Source organism: Peromyscus leucopus, chromosome 1 (genome assembly GCF_004664715.2).
Source record: "Peromyscus leucopus breed LL Stock chromosome 1, UCI_PerLeu_2.1, whole genome shotgun sequence".
NCBI lineage: Eukaryota > Metazoa > Chordata > Mammalia > Rodentia > Cricetidae > Peromyscus > Peromyscus leucopus.
Genome location: NC_051063.1, coordinates 166,637,450 through 166,652,569, shown reverse-complemented (window position 1 = coordinate 166,652,569; position 15,120 = coordinate 166,637,450). Strand labels below are relative to the sequence as shown.

The window sequence follows — 15,120 nt, the reverse complement described above, 5'->3', positions numbered from 1 at the left end:
CATACTGGGATTAAAGGCGTGTGTTACCACCACCCTGCTAAAAACTTATTTATTTTATTTTATGTGCATGGGTTTTGCCTGCATGTGTGTCTATGCACCATTTGTGTGTGTCTGGTGTCTCTGGAGGCCAAAGGAAGGTCTGGATTGGAGTTACGGATGATTGCAAGCGGCCATGTGGGTGCTGAAAACCAAACCTGGGTTCTCTGCAAGAGCAACAAATGCCCTTAAAGCTGCGACATCTCTCCAGCCTGCAGAAGTGTAAAAAATAAAAACAACAATAGCAACAAAACAGCCCAGTGAGGCAGTGGCAGACGGATCTCCGTGAGTTCAAGGCCATCCTGGTCTACAGAGTTAGTTCCAGGATAGCCAGAGTTACACAGAGAAACCCTGTCTTGAAAAACCAACCAACTAACCAAACAAACAAACAAAATACCAACAGAAAAACAAAACAAATCACAAAACTGGCCAGGCAGTGAGCTGACTCAAGGGGGAGAGGGTTTGCTGCAACCTGACAACCTGGGTTCAAGCCCAGGATCCCTGCCTTGGAACAATCTTTCCGTACACTGTGAAGACGTGTCTTTGCCAGGACGCCTCCTGATTGGTTTAATAAAGAGCTGAATGGCCAATAGCTAGGCAGGAGGCGATTACAGAGAGAGAACTGGAGGAGACGAATCTAGGCATGGGAGAGATGCCAGAGAACACAAAGAGGAAACAGGAGGTGCAAGATGGAAGAGTAGTAAAAAACCACGAGACAAAACGGAGAGTACTCTAAGTGGGTTAAGTTATAGCGGGACAAGGCTAAGCTACAGCTGAGCTTTCGTGTTAATAAGTCTCCGGGCTGTGTTTTCAGGAGCTGGCGGCCCAAAGAAAAATCTGTCTACAGATCCACACGATGGAAAGAAAGAAGCAATTCCTGCAAGTTGTCCTCTGACCTCCAAAAGTGTAGTGGCATACATGCCTGTGTGCACACACAACATACATCCACACAAACAAATAAATAATGTGATTTAAAAAATGTAACGGGACAGCAATGATACAATGAGTGATAGACACTTGGTGCAGTCCTGGGTTCCAGCCCTTGAACCATGTCAACATGGAAGGAGACACAAAGATGTCCTCTGACCTCCTGTGCTGTGACAGTGCCCCCATCATGCACCACACATATGTGCACACGCACACCACGAATGCACACAGAGATAACAATTAACTTTAAAGAGAGACTTTCCGGGGCTGGGGATTAGCTCAGTGGCAGAGCGCTTGCCTAGCAAGCGCAAGCCCTGTCCTCAGCTGGGGGGAGGGGGACGGACTTGCCTGACCTCTGTCCACAGGCCATTTTTTTTTGTTTTTTTTTGAGACTGGTCACTTTATGACTAGGCTGGCCTTGAGGTCCCAGAGATCTTCCTGTGCCACCACACCCAGCCCACATGTCAATCTTGCAGCCCTGATGTCACAGGCTGTGGTAGCACAGCTCCACTCTCCTGTCTGTCACCTAAGTGTCTCCTTTGCTGAGGCTCAGAAGGGAAGCTGGCTGCTTAGAGCAGAGGACCTTGTAGGATCTAGAATTCAAGAGACGGCTAAGGGGCTGGAGCGTGGCGCATCAGCTGGGAGCACTGGCCAGCCTGGCCTCTCTTCCAGAGGACCCAGGTCCGGTGTCAATTCCCAGCACTGACACGCAGTTCACGACTACCTAACTCCAGTTACTCCGGTTCCAGGGGCTGTGGCGTCCTCACACACACATACATGCTGGCAGAACCCTAATGCACATTAAGAGAAGAGAGATGGCTAAGAGTGCTGTGTCCTTTCAGAAGCCCACGCCCGTCTCTGCTATTATGGGATTCGCCCTTCTTATCTTATTCCCTTAGTTTAATTTCTGAGGCCACGTGAGGGTTAGAAGCTTTGGAGGCTCGGATGGCCAAGGAAATGGACACATGTGCATTTGTCTGGCGTGTGTGTGTGTGTGTGTGTGTGTGTGTGTATGTGTGTGTGTGACGGGACTGGAGCTAGTGTAGTCTTAGAGCGGGACATGTGCTCTGCCTCTGAGTCAGGTCCCCGCCCCTCACTATCTCAATTTTAGTGCTTTTATGTATATATTTATTTTTATATTTTATGCATATATTTATTTTTATATTTTATGTATATATTTATTTTTATATTTTATGTATATATTTATTTTATGTATATATTTATTTTTACATTAAGATAGGGTGTCATCTATACCTTCCTCTGCCTTTTCACTCCAAGTCCTCCTCCAGGGTCTCTTAACGCTTTCCTCACTTTAGAAGTGAGAAAACAGAGACCCAGCACTGGAAACTTAGCTTAATGGTAGCTAAGGCCTCCCCCGAATAACACAAGCTAGAGATACAAGGAGCTTTTCCGAAGGGCTCAAGATAAAACCCAAACCACACCCTGTGTCCTGTAGGAGGTAAGGAACGTGGACAGCACCCTTTCACAATCTCCGGGCCTGACTCAGGCATTGCTTGTGGGTGGCTGCCATCGAGAGAGAAGACTGTGGGGACTGGAGAGCCGGGGTGCACAGAATGTGAAAAAATGTAGCTTTGCAGCAGGGGCTTCAGGCCCCCCCTCCAGAGCCACTGGACACCACACAGCAATCACTTAAACTAAAAAAATTTGCTTTTTGTCCTTTTTGAGGTATGTGTGTTTCTCACACTGTAGCTCAGGCTAGCCTTGAACTCACAGAAATCCCCCTACCTCGGCCTCCTAAGGTGTGTGTCACTTTCTCATGGGGACTGCAAGTCCAAGCATGGCTACCAGTACTGTGGTACTGGTGATGACCCCATTCCTGCTTTGCAGATGGCCGTCCTCCGAGGCACCATCTCATTAACCCAGGTTGGCCCCAAACTTGCTAGGTGAATAAAAAAAGAAATGAAGGGCTGGAGAGATGGCTCAGAGGTTAAGAGCACCGACTGCTCTTCCAGAGGTCCTGAGTTCAATTCCCAGCAACCACATGGTGGCTCACAACCATCTGTAATAAGGTCTGGTGCCCTCTTCTGGTCATATATGCTGTATACATAATAAGTAAATAAATCTTTAAAAAAAAAAAGAAAAGAAAAGAAAAGAAAGAAATGAAAAAGAAAGGAAAGGAAAGGACTGCTCCTAGGATGGAGGAGAAAGTTTATTACAGATGTGGGAGAGCACAGCCAGAGGCAGGAACATCTGGAGAGTCCAGAGTGGACGTGATGGACTGAACTGAGCCATGTGGGAGACAGGGAGGGGAAGGCAGAGTGGAGAGAGGGGAACCAGTGCAGCAGCCCGGAGGCCAGAGCCAAAATGGGTGGGGAACCAAAATGTCTGGATTATATAGGGAGCCTCTGGAGGAAGGGCAGCCAGCCACTGGGCTGGAGAGGGAGAGGGGAGGGGTATGCCAGCCATACTCAGTAACTGGTAGGACTGAGGGATGCTGGAAAACAAGCCAGGTCTACTTTGATATGCTAAATAGGCACCTCAGCAGTTTGTCTAGCCAGGGATGACCTTGAATTTCCCTTCTCCTGTCTCCACCTCATGAGTGCTGGAGTTACAAGCCTTCACCATCACCATCAGTTTATTGGATCCTGGGGCCGGGATGCAGGATTTCACACATGCTAGGTGCATTCTACTAACGGAGCCACATCCCTGCACTTACCCCTCCTTTGATGAGAACACAAATCTCCTCCAACTGGGTCCTACAAAAGCGCAACTTCTGAACAACGCTGAACTGAGGGGACACGGTATCCACAAAACCAACACCAGCCAACAACCAAACAACCAACCCAACACAAACAAAGCCTGGGCTGGAGAGATGCTCAGAGATTAAAAGCACTTGCTGCTCTTGCAGAGGACCAGAGTTCTGTTCCCAGCACTAATGTCTGATGGTTCACAACTACCTGTAACTCCAGTCCCAGGGAGAATGCAGTGCTTCTGGCTTCTGTGGGCACTGAAATACTCTCAGAGAGACACTGTGGATTTCATGCCCAGCACACGTCCCCCCCCCCCCCCACAGGCACACACTCGAGCATGCTCTCAAAATTAAAATGAAAACCATAATGAAGAACCAGTTCACACCTTACCAACATGTAACCAACCAATAGTTAAGAAGTGAGGATGGGGGGCTGAAGAGATGGCTCAGATGTTAAGCGCACTGGCTGCTCTTCCAGAGGACCAGGGTTCAATTCCCAGCACCCACATGGCAGCTTACAAACATCTGTAACTCCAGTTCCAGGGGACCTGGGACCCTCACACAGATATACATGCAGGCAAAAATAGAGAAATCATTTAAAAAAAGTGAGAATGAAGAGAAACTGGGAGCCACACACATCAACGTGAGGAGGAAGATCAACACAGGCCCTGACCCACAGACTTTACTCCCAATGAACTGAGAACACATCCACACAAACCTTTTATGCAAATGTTCACAGCAGCACTACCTGAAACAGCCAAAAAGCAGTAACAATCCTAAAGGCCATCAACTGATGGAGAAATGAAATGTGGTATATCTCATACAACAGAATACTATTCACCCACAAACAAGGTATCGGGATATAACATGGAGGGACCTAGAAAGAGCATGCTGAGTGAGAGAAGCCAGCCACAAAAGCGCACATACTGTATGACTGCACTTAGGAGAGACGTGCAGATAAGGCACTCACAGGAGTGTAGAGACTGCCAAGGACTGGGGGTAGGAAAGACAGAAGAGGTCAAGGATATGGGGCAGGGTTTCTTTTGGAGTTATTAAACATGTCCTAAAATTGTTTCGAGACAGGACTTTATTTAGCCCAGCTTGCCCTCTGATTCTTTCTGCAGCCTGAGGATGACCTTGAACTTCTAATTCTGCTGCCTCTATCACTGAGTGATTATGCCTGTGTAGCAGGTTCCTGCCTGGTGCCCTTGGAGGCCAGAAGAGGGCATTAGATCCCCTGGAACTCGAGGGATTACAGGTGTGTGTTACCACACCCAGAGAACATGCTCTAAAATTGTTAGTGGTGATGTCTATACAACTCTGTGAATATACTGCAAACCGCTGAATTGTTTGCTTTAAGTGGGCAAAGTATGTATTATGTGAAATTACCCCCAATAAAGCTTACTGAAAACACGAACAACATGAGCTAGGAGTGGCGGCTGCCCGTCTCCAAACAAAACAAGTTCAGAGGCCGGAGATAGTGCCGTGGCTAAGAGCACTGGCTGCCCTCCGGGACCAGGGTCTGACACCTAGCCCCTCTGGCAGCTCACAATCAACTCCAGTTCCGGGAGATCTGCTAGCCCTCTCTGGCCTCTGTAGGCATTGTATGAGAGTGGTGTGCAACCATACATGCAGGCAAACACACCCACTCAAGCCGGGCAGCGGTGGCCTACGCCTTTACTCCCTGCACTCAGAGGCAGTGGCTGGTGGATCTCTGTGAGATCCAGGACGGACAAGATCACATAGAGAAACCCTGTCTCAAAAAACAAACAAAAAACCCAACTCATTTTCATAAAATAAAAATAAACAAATCTTTTTTTTTTTCTTCCTTTTTGGGACAGGGTCTCACTATGCAGCCCTTGCTGGCCTGGAACATCAGGTATAGGCCAGGCTGGCCTCAATCTCTGAAAGATCCACCTACCTCTGCCTCCCCAGTACTGGGATTAAAGATGTGCCCACCACGCCCATTTCAAATATATATATATATATATATATATATATATATATATATATATATATGTGTGTGTGTGTGTGTGTTTCGAGACAGGGTTTCTCTGTGTAGCTTTAGAGCCTATCCTGCCTGGAACTCACTCTGTAAACCAGGCTGGCTTCGAACTCACAAAGATCCGCTTTGCCTCTGCCTCCCCAGTGCTGGGACTAAAGGTGTGCGCCACCACCGCCCGGCTTAATTAAATCTTAATCTCCCTACAGAGATATATAGTGAAATGTAATACCACCCTGGACTGCATGCGATACTGTCTCAAAAAATTAAAATAATCGCCAAGTAGCCCATGTCTTAAATTCCACAACTTGGGAGGCATTGGCAGGTGGATCTCTGTGAGTCTGAGGCCAGCCTGGTCTACAGAGCGAGCTCCAGGGTGGCCAGGGCTGTTACACAGAGCTGTCTCGAAAAACAAACAATAATAAAAATAAATAAATAAATAAATGAGGCCGGGTAGTGGTGTTGCACGCCCTTAATCCCAGCACTCGGGAGGCAGAGGCAGGAGGATCTCTGTGAGTTCGAGGCCAGCCTGGGCTACAGAGTGAGTTCCAGGAAAGGCTCCAAAGCTACAGAGAAACCCTGTCTCAAAAAAACAAAAAACAAACAAAAACCCCCAAAAACAAAATAAAAATAAACAAATAAATGAAAATAAGAGGCTGGGTGTGGTGGCGCACACTTTTAACCTGAACACTGGGGGCGGCAGAGGCAGGAGGATCTCTGTGAGTTTGAGGCCAGGCTGAACGACATCGTGAGTTCTGGGACAGCAAGAGCTACATAGAAAGACTCTTGTCTCAAGTAAAATAAAAAATTCACTTGCTTCAAGGCTCCTTCAGGGCCTCATCCACTACTGCTCATTGCCCTCCTCACCACTGTCTGGAAAACTGAAGCAGATTGAGGAATCCTGCCTCAACTCTCACTAATCCAGGGAGTCCCGTGTTTCACCCTGCACTGGGACGGATCGCTTTTCCACAGCTAAACTACATTTTCTAAGATCTCGCAGGGTGAGGACGACATATAATGCAGGGCATGCTGGGAGATGTAGTTCAGCTTCCAACTCGGTGATTACAGAGCGCTCTATTAATGATTGCCAGGAAGTCGAAGTGAGAAGTCTTATCCTGTGACCCTCGGGACTTCAAATACCCCACCCACAAGAAGGGATCTTAACGACGCGACCCCACACCGCCTGCAGCTCACCTCACAAACGGTTATCCGACTCGTCGCTGCTTCTACTGTGTCCCGAACCGGAAAAGAGTACTATTTTTTCCCCTCCACTCCTCCCATTTCCGCTCGGCAGTAGAAACCGGAAATAACACTGCCCCTAGTTGCGGAGGCGCTTCCCCCGGCTTGGTAAGTCCTTTCTTCTTCTCTTCTACCCCCCGGAAACGTGAGTGGCAACTCAAAGGTTCCGGTGAGGAAAGTGGCATGGATATCGGAGACAGCTTAGCCTGCAATAGGCAGAGTGGGGCAGTTACTCTCAGTCTCAAGTCTGAGTTTAAGAACTAACTCCTTCGCCCAGAGATTCTGATACCCATTTTCCAAAATAGATACTTATTTTTCCTGTTGCATCTTAAGAGACGATTAAGTGAGAACTCTTCTTTCCTCATATTATAGAAAGAGCAATAGTCAAAAGATCACGAGGCCAAGCTGTTCAAGTCAGTCACCCTCCGGAAATAGATATAATGTGGTACCGCCCAATTATTCTAGGAACCAAAGCATTCCGTTCCCACCAGTTTGTAGATCTCTAGAGACCCAAGATTTCTTTTCCTGGCTCTGCCAAGCAAATTGTCTGTAGGGAGAGACCCGACTGGGAAAGGAGAGAGGGGAAGACTCTAATAAAGTCCGCTGGATACCTCTGAGTAGGAAAGCCTTGCTTCTATGTGGGGCTGTGTCCCTGAAGCCCTTGGTCCTAAGGTTCCTTTAAGTACTTTGTCCCTAACCTGAGTCCCTCCCAGAGCAGGTAATCAGTAGCCCCGCCCCCTGCTAGAAGCCAGGATTAGGGCCTAGTTACCGAAGTGAAGCACCCCTCCTCCTCCTTCTCCCCTCCCCTCTCCCCTACCCCTTTTCACAGCTGGAGACTGCTGACCCAGGGGTCTTCATTAAAGAAGAGAGCAGGGCTCCCAGGTCTGGGCAGGTAAGTGAATAATGCTTTCAGAGAAACTTGAGGGTGGGGCAGGCACTCTGGCTTCCAGACTCTCCACACCATTGGGATCTAGAAACTTGGGACCCTAGGTGCCCTGGAGTCCAGGGCCCCTTGGCCCCTCAAGCCTTCAGACCTAGAAACTTAGGACCTCGTCTGTCCTGTAATATTTGATCTCTGAGGGTGGATGAGGCAACAGGCTGAGGGAGTTTGACTGGTAATGGAATCTGCCAGGTTGGAAGGAACCGGGGCTGCAGATGAACCTGTTTAAATGCTTCCTATGGGTCAGACCTCTGATGGGTACTGTGGATACAACAGAGGGATAGAAGAGAGCACACCGACTTTGTGCTCATCATTGGGAGGGCACTGTCATCACTGAGATCCTCTTCTCACATTCGAATACCTGGTACAATAATAGGCAAGTGACTTTCCCACCTGGTGACAGAGTTTCGTCACCTATACAATGGCAGGAGTAGTCGGCTTGTTTTGAACAGTAAGATGAGTTGGTAAGTAAGTTGGTACAGACTGTGGTGTCTGGCATGGGATGCAGGTCGAGTGCTCACTTTTCTCTCATTCATTGACTGCAGAGTCCAGGCAGGGGGTCCTTGCCTCAGAACTCTGCTGAGGCATCCGTCCTTTGAGAGTCCACAATATGAGGGGCCATCCTTCCCTGCTCTTAGTCTATATGGGATTGGCCACCTGCCTGGACACCTTACCTCATGGAGAGCAAAACCAAGGTGAGTGTTTGGGGAAAAGCCTTGCAAAGGTTTAATTTCTGCCTTCCTTTACCAGGATACTTCCTGGTTTCCCGGACCCTGGCCCTTCTCCCTCAGACCCAGGGGTCCAGGCCCCAGCCTCCTCCCTCAGGCCCAGGGGTCCAGGCCCCAGCCTCCTCCCTCAGACCCAGGGGTCTAGGCCCCAGCCTCCTCCCTCAGACCCAATCATCCAGACCCTGGCCCTCCTTCTCATACCTGGGGATTTCCAAGCCTGGCCCCACCCGTCTTTATCTTCTTTGTCCTCCATCCTAAGGCCTCTCTGCTTTTGACCCTGATGTCCTTAGTTCTTGACATCTTCCTGGATCCCCCGGATGCCGAGAGTTTCCTAGTTGGCCACAGGCGGATTCCTCGGGCTAACCACTGGGACCTGGAGTTGCTGACCCCCGGGAACCTGGAACGAGAGTGCCAGGAGGAGAGGTGCTCCTGGGAGGAGGCCCGGGAATACTTTGAGGACAACACACTGACGGTGAGAGCCTCAGAACCTCTCGGTCCTCTCTGCCTCCCCCAGGTGTTGAGGAACTTAGGCATCCAGCCTTCACCTCCCTCTTTACCTCCCTGGGGTCCAGATATCAGGGTGGACTGGCTGTGGGGGGCTGTTCCATGTCTAGTTGCTTCTTTTCCCTTCTCTCCCCTCCAATCCTTCTAGGAACGCTTCTGGGAAAGCTATACCTACAATGGCAAGGGAGGTGAGTGGTACTGGGGGAAGCAGGCCTTAGCCCTGGAGTTCCACCCAGAGTCTCCTCCACACACCCAAGGACCACCTTCTCAGCTCCCATGCTGCCCAGAGATGGCTGACAAGGTGCCCCTCCCTCCTCATGATGGCCCTTGTCTGAGAAACCCAGCACAACTGCATTCACACTCACAGTAGGGCCCAAGTCCCCAGGAGGGGGGCACGTGGGTGGGCACATGGAAGGAAGGGTTATTTTCATGGGGACTGTCAGAAGGACAGACTCACCTGGCCCTTCTTTAGACCCCAGAGCCCCAGCCCCTGGCTTGCATCTTGGTCGCTAATGGGGCTGTTTCCCTAGCAACAGAGCTAGGGCAGGAAGCCTGGCCATTCTCACCTGTCCAGTTTGCCCACCCCAGCCCCTCCTCTGAGTTCTGAAGCCCTCATCTTGGCTGGAGCCTTGTTGCTAAGGGGGGCTGCTCCTTAGCAACGGGGCCCTGGCCAGGCCAGACAGAGGAAGCCAGAAGCACTACCTGGCTGGCTTCCCCTCCCCCCACAGCCCCATGCCAGCCACAGCCTGCCTGGTTGCTAAGGAGGCCTTCTCCCTAGCAACTGTACCTAGCTGGAGGACCAGGGCCTCCTGCCCAGCTGGAGGACCCCCCTCTGGGCACCAGCTGCCCCACCCCCTCATGGCCTGGTTGCTAGGGGTGGATGCACCTTAGCAACAGGCCCTGGGTCTGTGCTGGAGTCCTCACAGTGGAACTGGTTGCTAGGGGAGATAGCTCCTTTTCTACAATCCCAGCAAGGCCTAGTGGCTCCTTGGATCACTGAAATCTGCCAGACTTTGGAAGCCCTGTCTTCTCACTGCAAGATAAAAGCAAGAGGTAGCCAGAGGAGATGGCCCTGACCTTGGCCCTTCAGTCCCAGCTACTCCAGAGGCCCAAGCAGAAAGATTGTGAGTACAAGGCCAGCCTCTGCTACATATCAAGTCTGAGGCCAGCTTGAGACTCCATGTCTCAAAACAAAACCAAGGGCTGAAGAGGTGGATCCTTGGTAAAGTGCTTGCCACGCAACCCCGGGGATCTGAGTTTGATCCCCAGAATCTACAGGAACAGCTGAGCATGCTGGCGGACTGAGGAGAGACAGGAGGGTTTGTGGGGCTCCCTGGGTAACCAGCCTGCCTAAGTCACTGAGGTCTGCCCCCTCCCCTCCTGATGAGAGAACCTTTCTCAGAAAACAAGTCAGCCCCCGTGAGACAGCAGGTGGCTGTGCTTGTCATCAGGCCTGATGATCTGAGTTCAGTCCCTGGGTACCACTTGGTACTGACTTCTGGAAGTTGTCCTCTGACCTCTACACACATATATGCACACATATAAATAATTAAATGAAAAAAATAACGATGTATGACTCCTGGGGAAAACATCCAAGGTAGAACTGTGGTCACTACACACACACACACACACACACACACACACACACACACACACACACACACAGATGTTCTTCAAATCTTAGATGGTCTTTTAATAAAAAACCCAGAGCCAGATATCAGGGTGAAAACTGAAAGATCAGAGAAACAGCCAGCCACTAGTTCTTACCTCTACGAAATCCTCAGCCTAAGGGGAGAGAGTTCCTGTTCCCTCATGCCTTATTAAAAAAAAAAAAAAATCAGCAGGAAGGGCCAGAGAGATGCCACAGCACTTCAGAGTGCTTGCTGCTGTTGCAGAATACTGGAGTTTGGTTCCCAGGACCCTAGTTGGGTGCTGCCCACAACTGGTGATAACTCTAGCAGATCCAGAGGGTCCAATGTCTTCCTTTGACCTCTGTGAGCACCCACACACATGTGCACCTACCTCCTCCACACGTACACACAAATAAAATAATAAAATAGATTATTTAGGAAATCGACAGGAGGCTGGAGAGATGACTCGGGTTAAGAACACTTGCTGTTCTTGCAGAGGACCTAGGCTTAGTTTCCAGCACCTACATAATGGTCACAATCATCAATTCCAGGTCTAGGGAATCCGACAGCCTCTTCTGACCTCTTATGGCACCAGACACGAGTGGTCCACATACACATAAATCTTTTAAAAAGCGAGAAGTTCATTGGAACAGTGGTGGCACAAACCTAAATCTCAGCACTCAAGAGGCAGAGGCAGGCAGCCAGCCTGGTCTGCAGAGTGAGTTCCAGGATAGCCAGGGCTACACAGAGAAAACACTGTCTTGAAAAACTAAAACCACCACCAACAAAACCAACAAAACCCCTAGAGGTTCGATCGCCAGCATGACAAAAAGTATATAAACATATTTGAAAATAAAACGAGCCAAAAGCAAAGTCATATTGAGGGCAGGGATGCTGAAGTCTCCTTTCACTCCCTTAGTTTGTTGAGGGGGTCTGTACCTTAGGCACAGCGCCATATAAGTCGACACCTCCATATTTCAGTGTGTCCTCCAATTTATCCGTTATTATCCTTGTAAATGCTGGCACGTCCTCTTGTGCTACACTAACAGTTCGGTTGAAGTAGAAGATACACATTCATATGTTTGCAATGAGTCTTCTTCCTCCCCTTCCCTCTCCAGTGGTAGGATGAACCCAGGGCAGTGAGTACGCAGCCCAACTGCTCTACCACCAAGTACATCCCAAACTCAACTCTCTCTTCATTTCTTGCTTTGTGACAGGGTCTCGCTAACTTGCCCAGGCTGACCTTGAATTCACTGTTAGACTTCAAACATACTATTCTTCAGCCTCAGGCCCCCAAGTAGCTGAGAGGACAGGCCTGGGCCATCACTCCCTACTCAGATCTCTATGAGTTTTCAAGAGCTCCTGGTAGGGTTCATGTTCCCATTCTGCATAGCAGAAAACAGACTCTAAAAAAGCTCCAGTGTGGCCAGGCAGTGGTGGCGCACGCCCTTAGTCCCAGCACTCGGGAGGCAGAGCCAGGTGGATCTCTGTGAGTTCAAGGCCAGCCTGGGCTACAAAGCGAGTCCCAGGAAAGGCGCAAAGCTACACAAAGAAACCCTGTCTCGAAAAACCAAAAAAAAAAAAAAAAAAAAAAAAAAAAAAAAAGCTCCAGTGTTTGTTGCCTGAGGCCACAGGAGCAGGAAGGGGGCTCAGGTCTCTCCGCCTGGCTTCCTAGCCCACGCCCTTAGGGAAAGGAATTGAGATGTTGGAGGAGGTGGTAGCCCCGATCAGTGGTACCCTCTACCCACAGGGCGTGGACGAGTAGATGTCGCAGGCCTGGCGGTGGGACTGACCTCTGGGATCCTGCTCATCGTGTTGGCTGGCTTGGGAGCCTTTTGGTATCTGCACTACAGACGGCGGCGCCGACTCAGAGTCCGGGAGTCCTGTCAGCAAGAGTAAGGGGTCTTCCAGGAGGAGGGAATGTGGGAGATGGAGAGGAAAGTGGGAGGGGGAGGCTTGATCTGAGGCAAGAGACCAGTGATGAAGAGTCTGGAGCCACAGGCCTATGGAGAGAAAATGTGTGTGAAGGAGATGCCTGTCTTTTGAGTACCAGGTTCCAGTGGTGAGGCTGTTCTGTGTAGGCTGTGGGCCATAGCTGCCAGCGGCATGGTCTTTTCCATGCATGCAGGTCGCAGCACGTGTTTGTATGAGCTGTGAGCTGTGTGTGTGTCTTTCACACCAGCAGAGTCTGCCAGGGTGTCTGATAGCTATACTTGGGTGTCCTGGTGAGGCCCTAAAAATGTGCAAGACCTTTTCACTGCAATGTGAGTTCAAAGCTAGCCTGGGTAACTTAAGGAGAACCTTTCTCAAAATAAAACGTGAAAAGAGAATTGAAGGTGCAGGTGAGTAGTGGAATGCTGTGGAAAGGCAGCCCTTGAAGGGCTGGGACGTGGGTTGCCCGTGCTCCTGGGCGCCCCCCAAACTTGACACCCTGGGTTCTATTACAAGGACCCTGTGGTGGAAGGAGAAGACACTGCTCCAGCTGTCCTCTGCCCATCATTTGTGTGTGGGCTTGTGTGCATGTGCACACACTCACAGAATACACAACTACTTTAAACATAAAAATAAAATGTAAAAGAAGCTGGGCATGGGTGATTCATACATGCAATCCCAATGCTTGGGAGGCTAGGGAGGATTGTTGGAAGTTTTGAAGCCAGCTTGGGCAACCTTGCTTAAAAGAGTGGATTTGGGAAACTTTGAAACTAAATGTTTCTGTGTTGTTCCTGTCTGTGTGACCTGCGGAACTTTGTCCCTGGGGTCTGTCCACCTGGTGTTTCTGTTACCTTGGTGCACCCATGTTTCTGTGGATGAGAGTGTGCATTTGAGGTTCATTTCACGTCTACCTGTCTGTGTCCATCAGGCTGTCCTTTGAGGCACTTTTTTGGGCCATCTCCCTTCCACCTCTGTCCCTTCCCACTAAGACTTAGGAGTCTTAGTCTGTAACCCCTTGGTCATGTATGTTTCTTATTTATTTCTTGTAAAGATTTATTTTATGTGTATGCGTGTTTTGCATGCATGTGTATGTATGTATACCACACGTATGCCTGGTGCAATCAGAGGTCATAAGAGGGCATCGGACCCCTGGGACTGGAATAACAGATGGTTATGAGCCGCCATGTGGGTGCTGCGAATGGAACCCGGGTCCTCAGCAAGAGCAGCCAGTGCTCTTAAACGCTGAGCCCAACTCCAAGGTAGGTTTTATATTAACCACTGCTTTTCTGTCTCCAGGACCGTGCTCATCAGCCCCCTGAGTCCCCCGACGCCCTTGTCTCCACCCTTACCCCCAGGCCTCCCTACCTACGAGCAGGCGCTAGCAGCCTCTGGGGTGCACGACGCCCCTCCGCCCCCTTACTCCAGGTACGAGGTGGGGCTTCTGCCTGGAGTTAGAGTGCAGAGGAAGGCAACGCATGGGAGGGGCGTGTCCCCCAGGGGCAGGGCTCGGTGCTTTGGGAAGTCCACAAGGGGCGGGGCTTGCAGGGCAGGGCGGGCACTAGCAATTGTCTGTAGGGGCGTGGACCAGCCTTGCAAGAGTGCAGCTTTTCAGGAGGGTGGGGCTTGTGCGTACAGGATTCAGGATTGGCTGAAGCCCCAAGGGCGGGTCGGTGTGGTCTTGGTGGAGGGGGCTTTTTTGACTCGGCACTGTACACTCCCCACCCCCACCCCGGGTAGCCTCAGAAGGCCTCACTGAAGACTTGCTCCGGAGCGCGGGCTCCCCGAACTGTGCCCCTGATTCACAGCAGATTCCGGAAGTCGCAGGGCCTCTTCGACTCCCTGGCTTCAATGTGTGCGTGGGAGAGTCAGGGTCGTCGGACCCGACGTCTATCACGACACACGTGTTTCCGCCGCGCATGGATACACGCATGCCCCTGACCATCATGTTGCCGAGTCCGTGCCCCTGCTCCTCGCACCCGCCCTTCCTGAGCACCGGCCCTGAAACTCGGACAAGACGTGACTTGACTGTCGCCCCACCGTGTCGCGGGGAGCGTACACGCAGAGAACCAGGCCCGTGCACACGCCCGTCTTCGTGTATTTCCCCAAATGGGCCGTTCGTAATCCAACATAAAGGTGGAGGGCGCATTTGCTATGTGCTGGAAAAGGTGTCACGCTTGTGTTGCACCCGGGGAAATGGAGTTGAGCTGAACTGCTATCTACCTAAAAACCTTTTGGAAAAGGAAGAAATTTAAAAAGAAAGAATCACACACAAAAAAAAATCCCAAAATTGAAATTATTCGAGAAAAATAAAAAATGCAAACGAACTGAACCCCGTCCCTGCGCTCATCTGCGCGCGGTGGAGCGAAATGGATTTCTGTACAGGCGCTGTGCCCTACACCCCTAGGCTCCGCTAGTGCGCTCTCTCTCTCTCTCTCTCTCTCTCTCTCTCTCTCTCTCTCTCTCTCTCTCCC

General features: G+C 50.4%; 2 protein-coding genes across 6 annotated transcripts in view; one reads left to right on the top strand and one right to left on the bottom strand.

Annotated features, from left to right (window-relative positions):
• LOC114687165 (nitric oxide synthase interacting protein) overlaps positions 1–6,951 on the bottom strand; it is a 12,505-nt gene extending 5,554 nt beyond the window's left edge. Inside the window, exons 1-2 of one of the 4 annotated variants that reach the window (XM_037200654.1) lie at positions 6,870–6,911; positions 4,644–4,666 (exon numbers count right to left, since the gene is read on the bottom strand). The gene's annotated coding sequence lies outside the window, so the exon portion shown is untranslated. Of the gene's footprint in view, positions 1–194; positions 219–4,643; positions 4,667–6,869 lie in introns of those variants that run through there. The other 3 variants (XM_028861870.2, XM_028861869.2, XM_028861867.2) reach the window with 3 other exon arrangements.
• On the top strand, positions 6,936–14,979 carry Prrg2 (proline rich and Gla domain 2). 2 transcript variants are annotated; one of them, XM_028861871.2, is made up of 8 exons: positions 6,936–7,022; positions 7,744–7,806; positions 8,400–8,549; positions 8,873–9,054; positions 9,235–9,274; positions 12,468–12,612; positions 13,946–14,074; positions 14,387–14,979. In XM_028861871.2, the coding sequence occupies exons 3-8, from the start codon at positions 8,465–8,467 to the stop codon at positions 14,403–14,405; spliced, it is 600 nt and encodes a 199-aa protein (XP_028717704.1). In that variant the 5' UTR covers positions 6,936–7,022; positions 7,744–7,806; positions 8,400–8,464; the 3' UTR covers positions 14,406–14,979. The 2 variants fall into 2 exon arrangements, with proteins under 2 accessions (XP_028717704.1, XP_037056552.1); XM_037200657.1 differs by lacking the exon at positions 6,936–7,022 and having other exon boundaries at positions 7,658–7,806.
• Positions 14,980–15,120: the final 141 nt, after the last annotated feature.

Coding starts and splice junctions, on each gene's coding strand:
- Prrg2 (XM_028861871.2), top strand. CDS start 8,465: ATGAGGGGCCATCCTTCCCTGCTCTTAGTCTATATGGGATTGGCCACC. Junction 8,550..8,872: donor TCATGGAGAGCAAAACCAAG/GTGAGTGTTTGG, acceptor TGATGTCCTTAG/TTCTTGACATCTTCCTGGAT. Junction 9,275..12,467: donor TACCTACAATGGCAAGGGAG/GTGAGTGGTACT, acceptor CTCTACCCACAG/GGCGTGGACGAGTAGATGTC.